Raw genomic sequence first — 24,883 nt, 5'->3', positions numbered from 1 at the left:
CTCCCTCTCTCTCTCTGCCCCTCCCCCGTTCATGCTCTGTCTCTCTCTGTCCCAAAAATAAAAATAAATGTTGAAAAAAATTTAAAAAAAAAAAAAGACAAAAAAAAATGCCAATAAACAGTGCCTGACAGAAGGTAGTCGCTCAATGATAATTCTCGTTGAATAAAATACTAATACAGCATATAAATAATATGTAATAAAACGTAGCATTAACTAGAGAAAGCACGGATACCACTTGGCTGTGAAATCATAGCGCCTGGATTTGACTAAACCTAGCCCATAAAATGAAAGACTAAATGAGGTAAAAGTTCGTGGTAATTAAATGTTCGATATTTGTTATTCTTATTTCTTCTAAACATGCCCAATTAAAACCATCCTTATGCAAGATATTGGACTTGTTTTGCTTTACCAGAAAGTTACTTTTTTTAAAGCTCAGTAAATTAACCACATATGTCTTCACACGTGGAAAATAAAAAGAAAACAAACTTAGAATCTCCCCTTTCATAAAGTCAATTGTGGCACTCCCATTCCGGGTTCCAGCCCGCCTCCATTCGGTCCCAGACAACTGGGCCCAAGGGCCCCGCCCCTTCCGCTTACCCGCCTGGCAGGAAGTCGGCCGATCGGGAAACCCGCCCCTTCGCGCGCAGTCCTACGTAAAGCGAGAGGGGTTTCGCGACAGCCCAGGCCCCCCGGCTTTGGCCACATGTCGCGAAGGTCTTCCCGTCGGACGTCGCACCACCTCCTCGCGCTGCTTTACGAACCTAGAGCAGCACCGCCCCGCCTCCTGTCTCCCTCCTCACTTCCCCGCCCCCTCCCAGTTTCGCGTCTCCCAGCCCGACGCTCCCGCTATAATCACGTGATTGCCTCATCCGGGTCCTTTGCGTTCTCTCTCCCTCTCCCAACATGGCGGCCTCAGGTGAGTGAGCGGCCGAGCGCGGCCAAGGACCAGGCTCATTAGCTACTCTCTGAGCCTGATCCACTGATACCCTGGAGTCGGGGAGCGGGCGGCACCGCTTTCCTTCGGACTCTGGGGCTGCGGCAGGCTGGCGGCTTGGCCATGTTAGGTTATCGCCTCGGGATGTTTGGGGGGAGGGGAACGTGTCCTTCCCCTCCCCCCTCACACTCTTTTCACCCCGTCAGCGCGAGGTTGGAGCGGGGAGTCATGGCTTGAGTTGGAGTGATGAGGCGCAGAAAGATCTGTGGGAGGCGTGAGGCCTTCTCATAGACGTGAAGCACTGTGTCCGCGTGGAGGAAGGAAGGAGGCGGTTGGCGCGCGGACGGGTGCACCCTAGACTACGTCTCCGAGGCGCGAGGCCGTAGCGGACGGGAGTGGGGGCAGGGGAATAAAGAGGGGGGGGCAGTTAGAACACGAGCGCGAGTCGGTGGAGGGGCGGGGGAAGGCGACGACGCGCGTGCGCGGTGAGAGAGAGGAGGGTAGCGGCGACCGGCGCGCCTTAAAAGCACGCGCGAGAGTCCAGATGGGAAGGTTTTACGTGCATGTGTTGCCTTCCCTTATGTCCTTCCACTCTCTGCTGTTCCCTTTTTAGAGTGTGGCCCGGCCCATGTATTCTTCTAAGGGTAAATCTGTAAGGCTTGGAGGTTAAAGCCGCTGGAGTTAGGTGGGGGTGGGGAACCCAGTGTGGCGCGCCCACGTGTTGGAGGAGAAAAAGCAAGGATGGAGACCTATATTTCCTCTAGGGTTTTTTTCTTAGTACGTATTTACTGACCGCAAACTATAAGCTAGGCATAGTTCTAGCTTGGGGATGGATAAAATGGTGAACAAGGTTAGATCCCTTGACAGCTTCCATTTTGGTTTATTTAGATAGCTCCGACGGTAGAGTTCAGCTTTATTTATTTGTTTTAAAGATAACTGCACAACTCCTGGGGAGTAGTTTTAAAATGATAACTAGTGGATAGAATAGGTTTCCTTTTTGGACGAGTTTGGAGTAAGGAATACCAGTGTCCTTCAAGTTCGCTTGCTTTTCTCATTGGCATTGGGGGGTGTGGAGCATTTTCAGCATTCATTTTAGTTTGGGGTATAATATGGTTTCTTTCCCCCGCATGATCATATATTGTATGAAACATTGCTCGAACCCCTGCTATCTCTGGACACTCCTTTCTCACCAAGAATTTCTTCTCTATTAACCTAGGCTAAGAATTATGTGTGTTTTTGGAATATGTTGAGGGAATTGAAGTGCATTTGAACATAATGCCTTTTATTGACGTAGCACTTGACAGTTGACCAGGCATTTTTGTGTTGTGTTGTCTCATTTGATCGTCTGAGATAATGTAGGCAGATGGTGGTGTCTCCCAGCTGAGAGAAATGAAATTATTTGTTCAAGGTCACATGGCTGCAGGTAGCAGAGCAAGGTTGAAATCTTTGAGACTCCTGACTCTTATCTGCTGTCAACTTGGAAGTAACAAGGTTGGCTTCTATGTCATCACATTTTGGGGATCTACCCAAAAACTTCATCTAAATTAGAGTACTTACTTGGCCTGAATTTGCCATCTTGGCAGCTGTCATAATTTAGTGAAAAGCTTATATTCCCTTTCACCATAACTTGTAGCACTTTTAGAGTTGGAAGACGTATTAGCAATCTGTGACCTTCATTTTACAGAATTGAGTGAAATCTGGACTGGTTAAAGGAATTTGCTTAGTGATGTCCCCTTCTCCTGTTCTTCCACATTTACTCTACCCCCTTTGAAGCCCTCGTCTCCTGTCTTTAATTTGGTTCCGTAAATCTTTTTAGCTTTGTAGTATGCGTAAAGGGACACTATACTAGTATCTGAGAGAACAAGGTTACATCTGACAGTCTGCCCTTGAGGAATTTGGGATTTGTCAAATTTCTTTTCCAACTTTGAAACTTTTCCTGTCATTGATTTTGTTGAGTGGCCAATGTTCCCAGATATGGCTGTGTTAATGAGACTATTCTTGGGGCACCTGGGTGTCTCATTTGGTTGAAGCATCCAACTTCGCTTTAGGTCATGATCTCACAGCTCCTGGGTTCCAGCCCCACATCGGACTCTGCCCACAGCTCAGAGCCTAGAGCCTGCCTCAGGTTCTGTGTCCCCCTCTCTTTCTGCCCTTCCCCAGCTCACGCTTTGTCTCTCTCTCAAAAGTAAATAAAAGTTCACAGTCCTCTTGTAAATGAGACAGAAAAATTCTTCACAGCAATACCAGTGTCCACTTGAACCATTATTGATTTTCAAGAACTGAAAGTGCCCAGGAGCAGGTTACTGAAATGCTGTCTTTACTGACAGGGAATCAAATGTGTTTGATATAGGTTAACATTTTTTGAGACAAATGCTTTCAAATTGGAAATCGTGCTTGTATGCACAGAACACCTTTAATTTACCTAACTTAAAAATTCCATGTGTGTCATCTTGTTTATTTTCACGGGGAGAGGATGGTGTCCCAATAGTTTTTTCATACAGTGCTGGTCCTTATAGTTCAAAATAATTTCATTATATGCTGTTCACATACAGGTTTCCCTTGCTACCCAAAAGTAAAGTAGAGCATTTTGTGTTTTGTTTTAGTTTTAGTTTTATTTGAGAGAGAGTTGGGAGGGAAAGGGGCAGAGGGAAGAGAATCCTAAGGAGACTCCATGCTCAGTGCAGAGCCCAACACGGGGCTCGATCCTATGACTCTGGGATCTTGACCTGAGCTGAAATCAAGAGCCAGATACCCCAAAAGTAGAGCATTTTGTAAGTTGAAGTAAAATAAAGCAAAGAAGCAATTGCCATTAGTTTTTAATGATTTTTTTTTTTTTTTTTAGCATTCCTGAACCCAAAAAATAATCTCAAGGTTTACTGATACCTTAGGACATGTCTTGCTAACAAAATAAAGCACAGATCACAGACACAGTTCAAAGCTATGGTGGCTTGATGCTGAGTATAGTTCTGAGGGAACAAGCTTGGATGTGCCACTCTCAGTTGGAAGTGTGCTCTGCCTCTATAATGGCTCACTGGAAAACAAATCCTGAAAGCTATTTTCGCTTTTTTTTTTTTGTAAACAGGTTTAGGTTTTTGTTTTTTAAGTTGTTTTTTTTTAATGTTGAGAGAGTGTGCACGCACAAGAGGGGGAGGGGCAGAGAGGGCGGGGCCACAGAATCTAAAGCAGGTTCCAGGCTCTTGAGTTGTCAGCACAGAGCCCAAAGCAAGGCTGGGTCTCAAACTCACAAAACGCGAGATCGTATCCCGAGCACTCAACCAACTGAGCCACCCAGGTGCCCCTTTGCTTTTTGGGTTTGTTTGTTTTGTTTTTGTAAGAGCAAAAATCCTCTTTGGATTTCTTTTGGTTAGGGAAAACAGGTAACAGTTTAAATCATAAAGGCAAAGTGACATAATGCAAACTTTTGAAAAGTGAGGGCTACCTGTATTACCTATCTTCAGATCCCATCCTCTACCATATATTTGTTATTCTGGGAGTAGGATACCCAGATTCAGAAGGCCAAGATTAAAACTCATAAAAATTCAAGGACAAAAACAGGAAGTAGTGTCAAAGTAATACATAGTGTTTCTTTCTAACTAATGTCATTTTAAAAATATATATATATACATATAAATACATGTATGTATATGTATACATATATAAAGCTTGAAACAGCTTTAAGGTATAACTCACATACCATATGTGTGGCTTGATAGACTACTCTGCCACTTTGTATTAGTCTCAGAACATCCTAGAATGCATTCACTTTTCATGATGGAGAAAGAATTGATGAGTATTATTTTTAAAAAACAAGTGCATGTTTCGAATTATGTGTAAGTATACTTAATTTGGTGCACGCACCAAAGTCAATTTGAATTTTTATAGCTCTTCACTTACAGAAAGGTTCTAAGTTCTTTGTGTAGTGGTTAGCATGATGCGTATTGGGTGCTTGCTTTATATATTTTATGTAAATGACCAAATTGAGTGTGGAAAAGTAAGGGGAAGATGATAGGGCATTTTGCTAGGATTGTGTCCATGTGAAGCAAGTTGAGTCATGTAACAGAACTGGTGGTTGAGGTGGTGAAGCTTATGAGTTCTGACTTGGTTTTTATTCTCTGCTCAGCTATAGTGCAGTAAAGGTGAGGCTGCTTAACATCATGATATTGCATTGTATGAAACCTCTTGTCATGGGTGGGCTCTAAACAGCAGTGGAATTAGTCTAGTTCTAGGCACTCTGGTTTAGGTGTTCTGATTGCATTTGTACAGTATTGTTTCTTTAAGGAAACATTTGTTAGTCACTAATTCATTTTTAATTTTGGAGGGTTTGGCAAGACTCACTACCCAGAAAGAAATGCCTTGCCTATTAGAAGTCATTTCTCCCACCATCTGTTTCTTGGTATTTACAACTATTCTGAACATTTCATATAAATTAAGTCATATAATACAGGGACTTCTGTTACTAACTTCTTTCATTTAGCATATTTCCAGCATCCATCCATATTGGTGGATGTATGGGTACTCATTCCTTTCTGTTGCAAAATCTATTGTATGGACATCTACATTTTATTTATCCATTCATTGTTTGATACGAGTTTGGGTTATTTACAGGTTTTGCCTATTATGAATAATGCTGCTGTGATCTTGTACAGGTTTTTATGACACTTTCTGATTTCTTAGTCTGTAGCTACTAACATTCAGAATTGATAACCCTATAAAATAAGTGGGACTTAGTCTGGCAAGATCTAAAATTAAGAAACTTAAGTTTTAACAGAGCCTTATCTGAACATTAAGAGCTTTCTGAATTCTCCTTCCTAAATGAGAAATAAGAGTTAAAGATGCAGAAGTAGGACTGCATTGTATAACAAATAAGCTTTATTGCTTATAGTGCTTTAAGGTGTCCTCTTTTGAAATAAAGATGTAGCAGCTAGTCAGTAATTTTGTCACTTCAGTATCTGTGAGTTGGTATTTTTAGTAAAAGAATGGAGTGATAGCAGGAAGACATTCTGAGAAAACTAAAGGAATCCTGTTTGTTTGGGTTTTTTTTTTTTAATGTTTTTATTTATTTTTGAGACAGAGACAGCATGAGCAGGGGAGGAGCAGAGAGAGAGGGAGACACAGAATCCGAAGCAGACTCCAGGCTCTGAGCTGTCAGTACAGAGCGTGACGCAGGACTCGAACTCACGGATCATGAGATCATGACCTGAGCCGAAGTCGGACGCCCAACTGACTGAGCCACCCAGGCGCCCCAAGGGATCCTGTTTTTTATATGGGGCTAACATTCCCTTTAGTTTGTCCTTTTATTTATTGATGTACAACCCACTTAAACCAGTGGTTCTCAGTCAGGAGACAATTTTGTCTCACCCACGCAGGGGTAATTTGACAGTGTCTGAAGGCATTTTTGGTTGTCACAGCAGGGTGGGGGTTTTGGTACTGGCATCTGATGAGTAGAGGCTGGAGATGCTGTTAAACATCCTATAGTACACAGAACAGCCCCACCCCAAAGAATCACCTAGCCTAGAATGTCAATGGTGTAGAACTTGAGAAACTCTAAGAGTTAAGTTGATCAGTTGTATTATTTTTTTTATTAAGCAGGCTCCCCATCTAGTGCGGTGCTTGAACTCACAACCCTGAGATCAAGACCTGATCCAAAATCAGAAGTCGGATGCTTGACCGACTAAGGCACCCAGGCATCCCTAGTTGTGTTTATTTATTATAAGAAACCCTGTTTATCAAGGAAACAAATGTTTGGTTTCTTGTTTAAGGACTTGTAGACTTAAACGTTTTTGAAAATGCTTTCTTCTAAGCTCTTTTATTTAATCTATATGAGTATATAAAGTACCTAGTGCTTGTTCAGTAAATTGTAGTAGTAATTAAGTCAGCAGGCAGAGGATTTAATAACATTTTTGAGATGTGTGTTTTTCTCCCTTAATCCATGTAGGTTTGGCCTTAAATAATTGGGACACTTAATTGTCTATTACTTGAAGTGGTTGGTTTAACTTTTTAACCCAATTCACATCAGATTTAAAGGAAATTAAGAGTTGGACCAGTTCAATCATGTGGCAAGGGATTGATAAACCTGGAACATTAAACAATGCTTTACTTACACAGAGAATGCTGTTGAAATCCTAAACATGTCATGGGCCCAGGTATTGGATGAGCAAAGGGCATGGAGGATTTAGATAACATCGTTTCTCAGTTAGTGGAATAAAATAGTGGAACAAACATTGGCACCCACTTTAGTTGACTGATTTTACTTCTTAAGGGCCAGTTAATTCCTTTAAATCTGTTTATATTTTGACTAAGTCAGTGCTGCTACTAGATTTAAAGAAAGATGAATTACAGATCTTGTGAAAGAATTTTAGCCTGTCTTTAAATGAAGACCATCCATAATCTGGTGATTTCTCAACCAGAATTTTTTGGAGGGGACAGCAAAAGAACCCAAGGGAAAGAGAGATACGTGATTTAAAAAGACATTCTGAAATAAACAGTGCTTTAATTATTTTTAGTTGTGATGTTTATTTTGAAATTTCCAGTAACATTAAAGCAGAGTATGAGATGTGTTGGTCAAGAGTCACGGGTTTAAAAAAAAAAAAGTCAAGGGGTAAAGTTGAGAAACTACGATCTAGAAAGTTGGTATAAGCCAAAATCAGACCAGAGAACAGGCTAATTCCAGATTTCTGCTGTTTTTGGTATTAGATATACATACAGAACAAAGGGGACAGAGATGCTTTAACCAAATTATTTTTATGTTGAACTTTACTTCATTGTATGGACTGACCATCAGTTCTATTTTTATTTCCCCAGTGACCAGTCAGATTAATAATTTGGTATTAGCTGATGATACTAGGTTAAACCCCATGAGGGTAACAAGGATCTCTAGCTAGCATCATATTAGTCCCCAACACTGTTTTGAATTACAGGATATGGAAAAGACAAAAATAAGCATTCCACCTCAGAGGTATGCTTTCTGTCTTGTTCAAATTTGCTTGTTAAAATTTTTCCTAGGCCTTTTGCATAAAGCTAGGGGCAATATCAATGCTATAGGACCCTTCTTAGTGCGTCCAGAGGCTGTTCATAACATTCATAGCAAACAGGTCATCTTTATTTCCTGAAAGTTGGATTTTATAGAAAGGTGCTGGGTGAGAGCAACCTTCAGTTAAACAAATGGTTGCATCATGTTACAAATTTTTAGTCTTCTTGGACTGAAAATTAGATGAGAATTGGAACATGGAGGAGGAACTCATGATTATAAAAACCATGAAACTCATCTTTGTTACAACAAAAGCTGCTTGCTTTTTTCGTATGTAGGGGCTACTCTCAGGAGCCAGTCTTAGAACTTTATTTAGTCCTTTTGGCTCTTCTGCATTAGCTGTTGATAGATGCCATCTCAGAAGAGGTTCTGAGAACTAGATAGAGAGCCAAGGTTAGTCCACTAAATAGAACCATTTGGAAATTACTAAAGATTTCATAAACACAGAACATTCAAATGTGTTGGGTCTTAGGGGCTTCTTATGTTTTACCTTTAGTGCCCTATCTCATCTTCAATGTGGTGTTAGGGTAAAGAAGGAGAGAATTTTTTTTCCTAGAGGGCAGGGAGATCCAATTTTGTATAGTCTTAATTATACCCCCCCCCCCCCGCCCCATTACACACACGCACACACAATAGAACTACTAACAGGCTTCTTAGAGGCTGGGGCTCCTGTGGGAAGAGCCCTAGATTTGGTATCCAAAACCCTGGGTTTAATTCTAGCTCTGCTATCTAATATCTCTGTAACTGTAGGATAGTCATGTAACCTCTCTGAGACTTAGTTTTCTTTTTTGTAAATTGATAGCAATGATTCCTACTTTGTGTGGTTATTTTACAAGTATCAAACAATCCTCATAAATACCATTCAGAATATGTTATTAGGGGTAGGAGTTTTGTTTTAGTTCTTTGTATACCAGAAGCTACAAATGTAGTTACCTGTCTTAAACCCAAGTGGTTACTAAATTAAAATTTTCAAATGATACACGAGTGAATATAGTAGAAAATAAAAGGTTGCCCCCATCCCAGTCTTAATGTGGAAAATCTTTTGCTGTTGTTTTGTTTATTTTTGAGAGAGACAGTGCAAGCAGGGGAGGGGCAGAGAGAGAGAGGAAGACCCAGAACCCAAAGCAGGCTCCAGGCTCTGAGCTGTCAACACAGAGCTCTATGTAGGGCTCGAACTCACGAACTGCAAGATCATGACCTGAACCAAAGTACGATGTCTAACCGACTGAGCCACCCAAGGCGCCCTGTTGCTTTCTTTTCACAGCGCATTGTACAACTCTTTTAAATACCCAAGTAATGGTAAATAATCTTTTGCTTTTTTAAAACAGCAAAAAAGAAGAATAAGAAGGGGAAAACTATCTCCCTAACAGACTTTCTGGCTGAGGATGGAGGGACTGGGGGAGGAAGTACTTATGTCCCCAAACCAGTCAGCTGGGCTGATGAAACAGACGACCTGGAAGGAGATGGTAATTTTTTTAGTTTCCATCATGCTTGAAATTTTCATTCTCTTCTGAGACAAAACTCATTCCATAATAATGGTTCACACATGTAATCTGAAAGGAATTTAATCGTTTTGTAGAACCTTAGGTCTAAGTTTGTGTATTTCATAGAATTTTAGGTTTAGGCGATAAGAGTTCATGATGAGGGACTGAAATTGTGATTCAGGAGAACTTAGTACTAGTTCTCCCTCTTGTTAACATACTTTTCTCAAGGCTTTTAATCCTCATTTTCATTGGAAAAGTTAGGGACTAGATTACTAAAATTGTGTGATATCCTGTTATTACAGCATAATCTATAAGCTGTTTATACCCAGAGTTAAGGAATAATTTGTTCTAGGAACTATTTTTATGAAGGCATGGGTAAACAAAAATGGTCTGAGGAATAGGATGGAATTGAGTTGTTTTTTGTAAAGAGGGGGATCAACCATAAGGAAAACACTTTGTCCACCCAAAAAGTTAGGAATAATGAGAGTTGTCAATAATGTTTAAATACGTTTGGAATGAGAGGGACCTTGGTTTGAGTCCTACCTATACTAGGATTACCATCTACTACTCTGCCATCTTTGTAATCTTGGGCACGTTACTAAATCTGAAATCTGAGTTTCCTTTAATGTAAAATGGGAACAACCTCACAGGGTTGTTATAAAGATAAGATGGGATATAATGAATATAAAATACCTGCACACAGTAACATTCCATAAATAGTTGATACTTTTCTTTGCTGTATAAGGAATAAGAGTTACTATGATTCTGTTCATAAAAAGCCTGGGTCTTTAAAGGTCTCTAGAAACCAAGAGACAGTGAATACTGAGTTTTTTGCATTGCTAATCTGATACTGACATTTCAGAAGCATTTTCTCTGTGTAAAATGCATTTATTTAAGTGCCTTTTTATCTGTTTTTTTCCTGGTGTGGCTTATTTAATAGTGGGTACTTAGCATGGATCTTTTTATTCTCCAGCAGCAGTGAGGGGAGTTTGCTCTGATTTCTTAAACATCCACTTTTCTATCCTAGTTTCAACCACTTGGCACAGTAATGATGATGACGTGTATAGGGCACCTCCAATTGACCGTTCCATCCTGCCCACTGCTCCACGGGCTGCTCGGGAACCCAATATCGACCGGAGCCGTCTTCCAAAATCGCCACCCTATACTGCTTTTCTAGGGAACCTGCCCTATGACGTGACAGAAGATTCCATTAAGGAATTCTTTAGAGGATTAAATGTAAGTGTAAAGATTTACAGCAATTAACTCAATATGGAGAGTAGCAAATTGGCAGTGACCAAGTCTGAATTTCTAAGCTGAGAAAGATTCTGAGGTTGTGTCTAGACTTGGAAGAAATGGGTATATAATTGACTAAGTGGTGTTTAGACCCTTTGGATGAAAATATTCTCATCCCACACCAATCATAATCTCAGTCTTATATCTTATTGATACAGAAAGAATCTCTCAGGAACCTATACCTCTTCTCATTAAGAATCTTAAAAGTGATGGGGGGTGGGTATTGAGGAGGGCACCTTTTGGGATGAGCACTGGGTGTTGTATGGAAACCAATTTGACAATAAACTTCATATATTGGAAAAAAAAAAATCTTAAGTGATATACCCAGAGGCACCTGGCTGGCTTAGGAGCGTGGGACTCTTCATCTTCAGGTTGTGAGTTCAAGCTCCACATTGGGCACATACATTACTTTTTTAAAAAATGATATACTCAGTTGTTTTGAAAGGTGGAAAGCTCCTCTGAACTCAGTCATTCTTCAGGCTTCTATCAAAATCCTTTTTTTAAGATTTTATTTTTAAGTAATTTTTCCACCCAACATGGGGCTCAAACTCACAACCCCAGGATCAAGAGTCACATGCTCTACTGACTGAGCTAGCCAGGTACCCCTCAAAATCACTTTTCAATGTTTGATATGAATACTTGCAGCTAAGTATTCATAAGAAGGTGTGTAATTTTTATTTTTGTAAGTTTTAGTGCTTTTTTAACGTTTTTTAACTATTTTTGAGAGAGACAGAGACAGCGTGAGCGGGGAAGGGGCAGAGAGAGAGGAAGACCCAATCCTAAGCAGGCTCCAGACTCTGAGCTGTCAGCACAGAGCCTGATGTGGGGCTTGAACCCACAAACCACGAGATCATGACCTGAGCCGAAGTTGGAGATGTGTAATTTATATTAATGATAGTGTGCTAAAATTATTAAGGGTTCTGTGAGCTTGGTGCCACATATAGTGGAATTCACGGTGATTATAGGCCATCTTAAAAAGCTTAAGAGAGGATGTTTGGAATGCTGATCTAGAAGATTTCAAAAAGATGGAAAAGTGAGTATAGAGGTGCTCAGGAGAAGTCCTTTTTCCAAACTTGGATTTAAAAATACTTAAGACTGGGGCACCTGGATGGCTTAGTCAGTTAAATGTCCAACTTGGATTTCGGCTCAGGTCATGGTCTCGCGTTTCATGAGTTCCAGCCCCACATCGGGCTCCATGCTAACAGTGCACAGCCTGCTTGTGATTCTCTCCCTCTGTCTCTCTGCACCTCCCCCACTCACTCTCAAAGTAAACTTTAAAAAAATAAAATAGGGGCGCCTGGGTGGTGCAGTCGGTTAAGCGTCCGACTTCAGCCAGGTCGCGATCTCGCGGTCCGTGAGTTCGAGCCCCACGTTGGGCTCTGGGCTGATGGCTCAGAGCCTGGAGCCTGTTTCCGATTCTGTGTCTCCCTCTCTCTCTGCCCCTCCCCCGTTCATGCTCTGTCTCTCTCTGTCCCAAAAATAAATAAACGTTGAAAAAAAAATTTTTTTAAAAATAAATAAAATACTTAGGACTTGGGGTACTTAGCTGGCTCAGTCAGAGCATGCGACTCTTGATCTCAGGATTGTGAGTTTGACACCCCACGTGGAGGGTAGGTTTTACCTTTGTTTGTTTGTTTGTTTTAAGGTGCATTTCCTTTAAAGATCTACTCTCTGCATGGGGCATCTGTGTGGCTCAGTCTGTTAAGCATCCAATTCTTGATTTTGGCTGAGGTCATGATCTCATAATTTGTGGGTTCAGGCCCCACATTGGGCTCTGTGCTGGGAGCGTGAAGCCTGCTTGGGATTCTGTCTCTCCCTCTCTCTCTGTCCCTCCCCTGCTTGTACAAGCTCACTTGCTTGCTCTTTCTCTCAAAATAAATAAACTTTAAAAAAAAAAAAGATCTATTCTCTTTGTTTTTTGACTCCCTTCCTAGATCCTCTTCTCTGCAGTGGGCCACCAACTTCAATGGGTACTTTTTCTTTTTTTTTTTAATTTTTTTTTTCAACGTTTATTTATTTTGGGGACAGAGAGAGACAGAGCATGAACGGGGGAGGGGCAGAGAGAGAGGGAGACACAGAATCGGAAACAGGCTCCAGGCTCTGAGCCATCAGCCCAGAGCCCGACGCGGGGCTCGAACTCACGGAGCGCGAGATCGTGACCTGGCTGAAGTCGGACGCTTAACCGACTGCGCCACCCAGGCGCCCCTCAATGGGTACTTTTTCTGATGTGATTTTTTTTTTAAGAGTTTATTTTTAAGTAATCTCTACATCCAGTGTGGGGCTTGAACTCACAACCCTGAGATCAAGAGTTGTACACTCTACGAATTGAACCATCCAAGCACCCCACAATGTGATTGTTTTTTTATTGCCCCTACAAATCATCTTCTCTGTACAAATACGTAGTACAGCTAGAAGGCTGACCTGTTTTTGATTTTACTTTCTTGGCCTTTTCTGTAGAATGCTGAATAATAACCTCTGACCCATTCAAGCTTTTCACTGAATGCTTTAGAACTGGTCTGGAGTTACTTCTCCCTTTCATATTTTGTTCTGCTGTATTCAGGAGTTGAGTTAAACTAGAATTTAAAGAGACTACAACAAAATGTGTATCTCAGGAGCCAGAGTAAAGTATCAGATCAGTGATGCAGAAGAATAACTTGAATATATGCGAAATACTAAAGAAAAAAGTTAAAGGGTGAGAAAATATGTGGACGCCATCAAAAAGATGGTCAGAAGATAGAGGTGTTTGAAAATGGTTCTAAAATTGGAAATGAAGAGTACGTACCCTGTTGTAAATAATAAAAAAATTTGTGCCAGGTAAAATTCTATGAAACTTTAGGGGCGCCTGGGTGGCACAGTCGGTTAAGCATCCGACTTCAGCCAGGTCACGATCTCGCGGTCCGTGAGTTCGAGCCCCGCGTCAGGCTCTGGGCTGATGGCTCAGAGCCTGGAGCCTGTTTCCCATTCTGTGTCTCCCTCTCTCTCTGCCCCTCCCCCGTTCATGCTCTGTCTCTCTCTGTCCCAAAAATAAATTAAAAAAAAAACGTTGAAAAAAAAAATTCTATGAAACTTTAAAATGAGGAATTCCAGGGGCGCCTGGGTGGCGCAGTCGGTTAAGCGTCCGACTTCAGCCAGGTCACGATCTCGCGCTCCGTGAGTTCGAGCCCCGCGTCGGGCTCTGGGCTGATGGCTCAGAGCCTGGAGCCTGTTTCCGATTCTGTGTCTCCCTCTCTCTCTGCCCCTCCCCCATTCACGCTCTGTCTCTCTCTGTCCCCAAAATAAATAAACATTGAAAAAAAAATTTTTTTTTAAAAATAAAAAAAAAAAAATGAGGAATTCTGCAAACCTACAATTAGAAAACACAAGGTAACCTCAAAATAAAACCAGGTCAATGTAAATTCTTCTTGTATTTCAAGAGTAAAAATTCAGTAGTTTGCCATCTCAGAATTCAATAGAGGGAGTAAGGCTGGTGGGAGTTTATAATCCAATGTTTGATTCAGCCAAGGATGGTTAGTATACGAAGATAGTAACATTTCTCAGATAACTAAGTCTTTAAAAAATAGACCACCTAGAAAACAACTAAAAATTAGACCTGTAGAATGAGACAGAAGTCAAGGATACAGGGACTACTCTGAACTCATGTTAATTTTTTTTTTTTTAAGGGTTAATTTCGTACTGTTCTAATTGAAAAGGTCTGATGGCATATAGTGAAGTCTCTCTCCTATCCCTTTGCACCAGTTTTCCTCCTGGAAACCACCAGGTTCTTCTTTGTGAATTCTTCAGAGAAATTCATTGCATATGCAGTGATTGGGAGGGATGGGGGAACAAATGAACGAGAACACTTAATTGGGAAATCTGTTTCTTTACTCCTTCAGATCAGTGCAGTGCGTTTACCACGTGAACCCAGCAATCCAGAGAGGTTGAAAGGTTTTGGTTACGCTGAGTTTGAGGACCTGGATTCTTTGCTCAGTGCCCTGAGCCTCAACGAAGAGGTAAAATAAATAAGGTGGGGAGTTTGAGGGTGGGAGCTAACCAGTCTTACACTTACCAATATATTTTTGGTTGGGTCACTGGCTGTTTCAAAGATTGTCATAGTATCTATGACAGAAAAGCACCGTGTGACACTTAACATTCAACATCTAGCAAGTCATACTTCACTTGAGCAAACTCTGTAGGCCCCAATCATTCAGGGAGGTACTTAGGTGGAAAATTATAGAAGAAACCCACCACACCAACTCTTTTGTTGTTGTTGGTTTAATGTTTATTTATTTTGAGAGAGAGAGAAAGCACCAGCAGGGGAGGGGTAGAGAGAGAGGGAGACACAGAATCCAAAGTAGGCTCCAGGCTCTGAGCTGTCAGCACAGAGCCGGACTCCATGCAGGGCTGGAACTAAAGAGCAGTGAGATCATGCATGACCTGAGGGAAAGTCAGACACTCAACCAACTGAGCCACCCAGGCATCTCCACCACACCAGGTCTAATAGAAGCTCTCATTTGTTGATTCAGAGCTTTGTCTCCGCTCTCATGGCTTTGCTTTTTCAATATAATCTGACCAGATCAAGGCAGATAGAAAAAATCATGTATATCAGTTTAGTGTTAAAAGGCATTATCTGGTTTTCAGGGAAGTTAATGTTTTTTTTATGGTTGTAAAGAGTTTGGAAACATTTCTCAGTGGAATGTCATTTGTAATACATGTTCCTAGAAGTCTCTTAAAGGAAAATGACAGTGAACACTCAGTTCTGCTTTTTAACATTGCCCATAGATGTTTTTCTATCCAGATATGCCAGCAGTGTAGTAGAGGAGATTTAGCTGTTAATACATGAGGGGGGTGTGGGGATTAAATCTAATTATAATTACAGTCATTTGAGTGATGGGTGCCATGTAGTGATTCTTAAGCTAGCACAAGCAGGATATTAAAGCATTCGGTTACCTGTTAGTAACAGAAGTTTCTAGTCTAGGACCTGCTTTTTTTTTTTTTCCTCCTCTTTTTTAACTTCTAGTGACTAGAAATCAAATTATATCTGGGAAGGAAAGGGGCTCTTTTTTCCATTTTAATGCCAGAAACCCCTCACTTCTTGAGAAGGTAGTTTGTCAAAGTGCAGATTTGGGCCATTTGTGCCATAATTCTATGGTCCAAACCTGCCACTTGGCACAATTGAAATCAACACCTCTCAAAATATTTTACCTGTGTCATAATTGAGTTACAGCCATGAAAATCTGAAGTAAATGTCAAATAGGAATAATAATCTAGGTATATAAGTTAAATATATATAAAGCTTAGTTCCAAAGTTTTTCTTTTCAGATCATTTTTAGGTTTTATTAACATTACTCCTTTTTAACTGTTCTATCTGGATAAGGGAAAGAATACCATACAGTTATCTGAAGTTTGTTGAATTATCTATTATGTAAAATGCTGTCATGGTCCAGACTTAGGGGTTTCTTTGTTTCTAGAGATTTCGTCATAGTAGTGTTTAATATAATTCTGGGTGTTTGTAACTAAAATTCACTGTTATCCTTCTTCAGCTGTAGATTCTACTGGGAAATGAGGAAAAATCAGCAGTAGAATTTATTGGGTTCAAAGTGTATAAATAAATAATGATGTGGGAAAGGGAAGTCAGAGGGTATCCTGGAGGAACTGATTTACCAAAGGTAATATTGAGTGAAAGAACTTGAGATAATAGAGACAATGCTTTATGTACTGTTGCTGGTGCATATTAGGGGCTCTATAAATGTCTGAATGAATAATTGCTCTGGACCCAAATATGCCTTTTATTTAGTTAGTTGCCTGGGAATTATTTCTTGATAAATTGCCTTTGATAGTTAAAAGGCTCATTTTATAAAGTATATATATCTTTATAAAAATGGCTAATTGATGTGGCATTGATACAAGCCCAACTTAAATCTGTTAATTCTAAGGGATTATTTCAGTTTTCAAGTCTTTGTAAAGGATTCTTTAGCCAACAAATTGGAATGTTGGCTAGATTACAGTGTTTTTCCTTTATCTTCCTTCCCCCAGTGCTTCTGCTATGCCCAGACGTTCAAGGTCACTCATGGGATTTGTGCATAATGGGGCAAAAGGTTGGTTAATGTGGTCCTATCCTCTCAGTCTCTAGGTAACAGGAGAATTCGAGTGGACGTTGCTGATCAAGCACAAGATAAAGGTAAGAAATCTGATAGAAATCTTCCTGTTTTGTTTTGGTCCTAGGATGACAAAGCAGAGGTGCCTGTTCTCAGAAAATTTTAATAGAGATGCAGAGCAGTAGGCCTGCCTGAATCTGGAGCACTAGTTGCCAGTTAAGGATGATTTTGCTCAAGGGGGCATTTGTCAATGTGTGAAGACCTCTAGAGTTGTCAGAACTGGGAAGTGCTACTGACTCCTAACGGGTAGAATCCAGGGATTGCCGCATAAGACACAGCAAAGAATTACCCACCCCAAAATGATGGAAAGACCCTGATTGATCTAGAGGAACGTTAAATATGTAATAAATAGATTAGGTGTGCCTAGCAGCACAAGAGGGGCCTCATTCATATGTATTTCAGAGGTTCCTGGCCTGTACACAGAATGAGACCTATAGGCATTAAACTTCATGGTTAATTAAATAAACCATGAGGTTTAATACTTACCATGAGGAAGTGAATCACTCAGTTAAGTTGAAGAGTGTGCTTTACGATGATGGGGCATCAAAGTTGGGACAACTTTGTGATGATATGAGGAAGAAATACAGTATGTTGGGGGAAGGCTCTGTGCATGTGACAAATAATCAGGCAAAAGTTTTTGTGGGCTAACTTGTTTTTATTTTATCTCTATAGACCGGGATGATCGTTCTTTTGGCCGAGATAGAAATCGGGATTCTGACAAAACAGATACAGACTGGAGGGCACGTCCTGCCACAGACAGCTTCGATGACTACCCGCCTAGGAGAGGCGATGATAGCTTTGGAGACAGTAAGTTCATTTTTATCAAGTGAGTTTCTTCTGTGTTCTGAGAACTGTTTTGTAATAGGACAGATCTGTCAATGTAAACGATCACATTAGCAGAAAGGGAGTAGGAGATACAGAAAAAAATTTTATGATCTTCAAAAGAATTGATAGATGCAGAAAAAGAATTTGATAAATTTATAATTAAAAAAAAATACAGAATTTTGGGGTGCCTGGGTGACTCAGTGGGTTGAGCGTCTGACTTCAGCTCAGCTCATGATCTCACAGTTCGTGAGTTCGAGCCCCATGTCAGGCTCTGTGCTGACAGCTTGGAGCCTGGAGCCTGCTTCAGATTCCCTGTGTGTGTGAGACACACACACACACACACACACACACACACACACTGCCCTTCCCCCGCTCACACTCAGTCTCCCTCAAAAATATACTAACATTAAAAAAAATTTTTTTTAAACCTTGCCAAAGATTAGGCAGGAGATTTCACTCTCTTTAGGAAATAGTTGTTTATAAAGAAACCCAACAGATCTTACAAAGTAAGGAACTATAAAAAAGTTCGGCAAGATTGCTGGGGTAAGAACATTACACAAAAATTGGTTGCATTACTAGCAGCCAGCAGTCAAAATGGAATTTTTTAAGACACCTTTCAAAATAACAGAAAATTCGTTCTCTTCAAAGATACTAAATGTTTACCCTGTACCTGATAGTGTTGAAAGCTCAGGATATAGCAGTGAACAAAACAGACGAGGGGTGCCTGTGGGTGGCTCAGTCTGTTAAGCATCCAGCTCTTAATCTTTGCTACAGGCATGATCTCACGGTTCATGAGTTTGAGCCCCACATCAGGCTCTGCACAGACGGCAAAGAGACTGCTTTGGATTCTGTCTCTCCTTCTCTCTGCCCCTCACCTGTTTGTGCTCTCTCTTTCAAAATAAATAAGTAGACTTAAAATTCTATCCTCATTGGACATTGCTTATACTAGGGGAGAGAAACTGTGTGCAAATAAATAATTCAAAGAAAGGAAATAGAGAATGTCATGGGGTAAGAGTTGGGGTGAATTACAACGTTTACACAAAGTACCTAAATCTAACAAAAAATATGCAAACCTTTATGGAGAAAGTGAGGCAACTTTATTGAAATATGTGAGGAAAGAATACTAATTCGATGAAGAAATGACGAGATAGCAGTTTGTCCATATAATAAAATATATGTGTAATGATAGGGATAAAGTTTAAAACCTATAATGTTGAGTGGGGGGTATAAACATTTGAACGACACTATCATATAGTGTTCATGCATAATTATAAAAATGTGTGCAGGGTAACATAACCACCTTCGTGACTGGGTGAAGGTAGAAGGAGTCCTTTAGCTATATTTGTGACATACTACTTGGAATCTAGTTTATATCTGACTTTTCTATCAAGTCTTTGTGACCAGACAAAGCCTTGGGGAGAACTACCTGAGGTATTGCACGTCAACATTTATGCAAGAGGTTCTGTTGTTAACAGAAAGAAATGGCTCTTGAAAGAAAAAGCAGTCAGACCAAGGGTCCTGTTTTGAATCCAGGGACATGACTATTTCCTCACTTGAAACCTTGAGTTTGGAACAAGCAAGATGGATAACAAGAATGAATGTGCTGTTGTTATCCAAAGCTGCCAAGTTGTTAGAGATTCCTATTCCAAGCTTTGGGCCCATAAAAGACACGGGGAAAGGTATAGTTGTACTAAATATTATTGTAAAATCTTAGCAAACATTTGTATATTTCTCGGCCAGGTGTTTCAGTGAGTACAAGTTTATTATCATTTTAATATTACCTAAATAAAATTAAGTATACAGTTCATATGTCTCTCTAGAAATCAAATATATATTTCAGAATAAACACGTGGCTGATTTTTTGTGTTTTGAATTCTTCAGATTCTCTCCCGTGTGTAATTGTTTTAACAACATTAGCATGTCCTTTAACTTACCAATTTACACTACCAGGGAATGTGGACAAAATGATGTTGTTTCCAAAATTAAATCATGGTTTAAAAGGAAGAAGTCATAAAAATAAAATCCTTGTTTGACCTGTGTGCATGAATTATTAAACTCAAAATGTTTTTAAGTTTGTTTGTTGTAATTGTTTCATTCATCTCTGGAAGATGAAGTTTTCATATAAACGTTGGGGCTCCTGGGTTTCTTAGAAAATTGGAAGATCTAGCAAGTTAGCCAAAGCTAAATAGCTGCTACCTCCTTTTATAAATGCCTCACACCATTGTAGTTTGCCGCCTGAGCTCTGCAACATTCTTAGATACAAATTTCTGGAATTTAGGCACCTCTGATACTGATATTCATGCATGTGTGTAAAATACAGTTTTCAAGTGTCATAGTAAATACATCTCTTAACTCCGTTTTTAGTGGTTGCTTTTTATAGATGCCCCCTGACTTAACCCATAGCTTGTGCACTCGACAATTTTTTTTTTTTAATTTTTTTTTTTTTTAATGTTTATTTATTTTTGGGACAGAGAGAGACAGAGCATGAACGGGGGAGGGGCAGAGAGAGAGGGAGACACAGAATCGGAAACAGGCTCCAGGCTCTGAGCCATCAGCCCAGAGCCTGACGCGGGGCTCGAACACACGGACCGCGAGATCGTGACCTGGTTGAAGTCGGACGCTTAACCGACTGCGCCACCCAGGCGCCCCAGACAATTTTTTAATATTATACACAACATTCCTGTGAATCTCCTTGTACATGTCTTTATTAAATGTCCTGTTATTTTCTCAGGACAAATTCCTTGAAGTTGAACTGTTGCCCCAGAGGGTACAAGTGATTTTAAAGTTTTTAATGCATAGTTCTGAATCCAGTTTCAGAGTGGTTGTGCTGTTTTAGACTCCTCAGCAGTGTGGGAATTCACTTACTCCCCCAAACTTGGCCAACACCAGAGGTAGCTCTTACTTACATCTTCACCATTTTGGTGGTAGAAAATGTTCTGTTAATTTTAGTTTCTGTTACTTAAGTAATAGCCAATCACTGTCCTGTGTCACATATATTTTTCTCTTTTTGTTTGCCTTCCCAGACTTAGGGCTTGTGTATTTTCCCATGCGAAAGTTTTTAAGTGTTCTTTGATTGGTTCTTTGGAACCAATCAAAACTATAGATTTCAATTATATTTCCTACTATATTTGTCTTTAATGCTGAAAATTCATTATGGGCTGTATAGAGATTTTATTCTTCCTTAACTCCCTCATAAATTGTTGACTTAGCATGTATTGAATCAAAAATTTTTAAATCAAATAACCAATAAAAGTTATTTCAGTACACGTTTCCACTTTGCATTTAAAGTGATTTGTTTTTATAAAAACAGACCTAGCAGTGGCTGTGAACTCATGAAACCAAGTTGACCTTGTGGTCTTTCATGCTTCTTCCTATTAATGGTGTCAAAGAAAAGGGAATGACGTTGCTTTGTCTGTTTTCTCTCCAGAGTATCGAGATCGTTATGATTCAGACCGATACCGTGATGGGTATCGGGATGGATATCGGGATGGCCCACGCCGAGATATGGATCGATACGGGGGCCGGGATCGCTATGATGACCGAGGCAGCAGAGACTATGATAGAGGTCATTAAAAAACAACTGCGTTAAATTTCTTTCTTTCAAGAACGTCTTGCTTGCCTTTATTTCCTCTGGTGTGATGATCATAATTTGGGATATATTTACAGGTTATGATTCCAGGATAGGCAGTGGCAGAAGAGCATTTGGTAGCGGGTACCGTAGAGATGATGACTACAGAGGAGGCGGGGACCGCTATGAAGACAGATACGACAGACGAGATGATCGGTCATGGAGTTCCAGAGATGATTACTCTCGGGATGATTATAGGCGTGATGATAGAGGTAATCATTTTCTTTTATTTGCTTAATAGGGAAGACCACTGGAGAAACTGATTGAAAAATTATCAGTTCTGTCTCAGACCCCTGAAGTGGGTTTTGAAACAGGATAGAATTTACACGTTGTAAGAGATAAAGCAGAGCCTAGTAGAAAGAGCATTAGACGAGGATGACAGAATGGAGATAAAGCAAAGGCTAATTCTTTTTAGTTGCCTTAGCGTATAGATTTTTCAGTTAAAATTTATTGAATATACAAAGGAGAAAAGGAAAACATTTGCCACGCAGTCTCCTAGCCAGTGATTGGCACTGTGGGGTTAAAAACCAAGTGTTGGTGATTTCAGTGCCATTATGCCACAGTAATTGACACTCAATTAATGGTAAGATGTAAGTGCACCTATTCTAAAATTATGCCCCTAATGTTAATAACACTTAAGTAAAAACATACTGTGTTACAAATCTGACCTCTCACAACGTATTAATAAATGGCCAGCATCTGTGTTCTGACTTCATTGATATCAAAAAAAAACTGGTCTAGAATTTCTCCAATTATTTTTAGACAGCTTGTCTACTACTCTTTTTAACATCCCCGTGTTAGCCCTGACTTTGTGCCAAGTGCTTTTTTTAAAAACATTGCTATTAACCACTTCCTCTATTTCCATTCATGAAACCTAGAAATAACAACTAACATTTATTGAGCATTTACTCTGCACCAACGGTGAGCGGAGTACACTTACAGGTAGTATATGATCTTAAGCATTCTATCTAGTATAGGTACAATTATCATCTCCACTTCACTGGTGAGAAAAGTGGAGGCTTGATATGCGCTTTGAATCTCAACTCCTGAGCTTTTTCCTCTCTCATGCCATTGTTGCCTCCCTCAGTAACTGCACACCTGATCTTTTTTTCTGGTGATCTTGTCTACAGCTCCCTCTAAGATCTGCCCCCTTATCTCCAGAGTAGCTGCCACTGGCTTTGTTCATACTTCATTGCTGTGCTCACATTACTAACAAATTTCCCTGCCTTGTTCCATTCTTTACACTGGCCCAAATTGTCTTTCTGGAACAAGAGCTAATTAGATTATTCTTTCATGGCTTTTTTTTTTTTTTTTTTTTTTTTTTTAATTTTTATAGCACAAGTTGGGGAGGGGCAGAGAGTGGCTGGGACAGAGGATCTGAGGTGGGCTCTGCAGCAACGGCAGGGAGCCCAATGCGGGGCTCAAACTCAGAAACTGCGAGCTCATGACCTGAGCCAAAATCAGATGCTTAACTGACTGAGCCACTCAGGCCCCCCATTAGATTCTTTTAAAAGCCTTCCTAGTCTCTCCATGGCCTGAAAGATAGCCTTTCTTCTGTTCCTCTGACATACAAGGGTCTTTAGTGCTGTCTCCCATCCCTTGGACATCTACCATTGAGCTGCTCGCTCAGTTTTCTAGACTTTCAGGAGTCACCACTTGGAAGCCTTCACAGGTTTCCCCAAACATAGCCCCAGTCTAAGAACTTCCATATGGATAAATCTGTTTTGTCCAGTTTAGCATACTGTATTCTTTTTTTTTTTTTTTGATTCTCTGCTGAATTGCGCTCCTTGCAGGCAGGAACTAAATACTACCCCCAACTGTCATATTCGTGGCCTTAGAATGATATCTAAAATATAGGTGCTCAGGTTATATGTTGAGTTGGTAAAATAAATGGAAATTATCAGACGGAGAAGAAAAGGATGTTATTGTGTACTATAGTGAAAGGAGCATAAAGTTGCTTTGATTTTGTCCTTTGATCCACAAAGTACTAACTGTAGGGCTTAAATGAGTTAACTCTTTCTGACCCCCAGTATTACCCTATAAAAGGGAAGTTAATGAGCCCTTCACAAAGTTATACATATTAAAACTGTATCAGTTAGAGGTACCTGGCTGTCTTAGAGGGTATGACTGGACCTTGGGGTCATGAGTTCAGGCCCCATGTTGGGTACAGAGATTACTTAAAGATCAGATCTTTTTGAAAAACTGTATCGTGGAAGTTTATATAAATTGGCAGTTAAAAACCCGTCTAGAAAATTTAAATCTTGGGGTGCGTGGGTGACTCAGGTAAGCCTCTGACTCTTGGTCTCAGGGCCATGAGTTTAAGCCCTACATTGGGCTCTGCTCTGAGCATGAAGCCTGCTTAAAAGGAAAAAAAATTAACATTGCCAAATGATACCCTTTTTTTGTAGATACATACATATGTTCTGTAGTGAGAGTATAAAGACCTGCATGGGGATGATAAAACCCGAATTCAGTGTAATGGTTGTGAGAAGACCGAACACAGTTAGGAGTGTCATCAGAGGAATGCTACTCAGGAACCTTCAGTGGGTATTGTAGTGTTTTATTACTGAAGCCAGGTGGCTGACACATAGGCCTTATACCTTCTTTATCTTTGGTATGTTGGAAATACTTAAGATAAATACTAATTTTGAGAAATAAGATTTCCTTGAAACGTTCTGACAACTTGGATCCAAAACGAAATCAAATTCCTTTAGACTTTGTAATCAGCTATTCAGTGTTCTATACTGTACTCTGTGACTCGTTATAAGTTTATACTACACAGAGAGACAAGAGTATAGGCAGTAGAGTCTTACTGTTACAAGCTCTTAATGAAGTAATCCATCATCCAGACCACATTTTTGACCAAGGTACTCTTCCATCCAATAGTTTATCATAGACAGTTCTTCCCAGGTAATCAGTAATCGTGATGACTTACCATTTAAATTTTTACCCTTTTTTAGTCTTTCCCTCAGTCTGGCACTGCATCGTCGGCACTGCAGTGGAAAGATTGATTGGACTTGGTTATTTAAGCCACGCATTTTCTAATGATCTCCCTTCCCTGCTGGACTGGTTAGGCCACTACTCTGAATCCCATAGAGCGTTTTAGAAGAGCTGCATCTGGGAATCTGGCTTTCAGCCATCAGCTTCTGGTGATTTTGAAGAACTATTACTTAGAGTTTTATTTAACTTAGGTCCCCCCCAAAGACCCAAACTGAATCTAAAGCCTCGGAGTACTCCTAAGGAAGATGATTCCTCTGCTAGCACCTCCCAGTCCAGTCGAGCAGCCTCTATCTTTGGAGGGGCGAAGCCCGTTGACACAGCTGCTAGAGAGCGAGAAGTAGAGGAGCGGCTACAGAAGGAGCAGGAGAAACTGCAGCGCCAGCTGGATGAGCCCAAGCTAGAGCGACGGCCTCGGGAGCGGTGAGCTTCCCCTCGACTGTGGGCTTCCTGTCCACAAGTCTAGTGGCTCCGGGGCGGGGGGGGGGGGGGGGGTGCATCCCTAGGGCACACTTGGGAAATTTTGACCTTGTTGGTTGTCACTAGCATTTAGTGGACGTG

The 24,883-nt window shown here is 40.5% G+C and overlaps 1 protein-coding gene across 2 annotated transcripts in view; it reads left to right on the top strand.

The window, feature by feature from the left end:
- The first annotated feature begins 758 nt into the window (after positions 1-758).
- Positions 759-24,883, top strand: part of EIF4B (eukaryotic translation initiation factor 4B) — a 30,981-nt gene continuing 6,856 nt past the window's right edge. For both annotated transcript variants that reach the window (XM_025930844.2, XM_025930843.2), the window contains exons 1-9: positions 759-916; positions 9,290-9,427; positions 10,473-10,681; positions 14,611-14,727; positions 16,841-16,895; positions 17,545-17,679; positions 21,125-21,262; positions 21,364-21,537; positions 24,517-24,745. In XM_025930844.2, the coding sequence (XP_025786629.1) occupies positions 904-916; positions 9,290-9,427; positions 10,473-10,681; positions 14,611-14,727; positions 16,841-16,895; positions 17,545-17,679; positions 21,125-21,262; positions 21,364-21,537; positions 24,517-24,745 (1,208 nt within the window). In that variant the 5' untranslated portion in view covers positions 759-903. The remainder of the gene's footprint in view (positions 917-9,289; positions 9,428-10,472; positions 10,682-14,610; positions 14,728-16,840; positions 16,896-17,544; positions 17,680-21,124; positions 21,263-21,363; positions 21,538-24,516; positions 24,746-24,883) is intronic.

The sequence above is a fragment of the Puma concolor genome, chromosome B4 (assembly GCF_028749965.1).
Source record: "Puma concolor isolate L17-30 chromosome B4, mPumCon1.1.hap2, whole genome shotgun sequence".
Classification (NCBI taxonomy): domain Eukaryota; kingdom Metazoa; phylum Chordata; class Mammalia; order Carnivora; family Felidae; genus Puma; species Puma concolor.
This window is presented reverse-complemented; position numbering and strand designations above follow the sequence as displayed.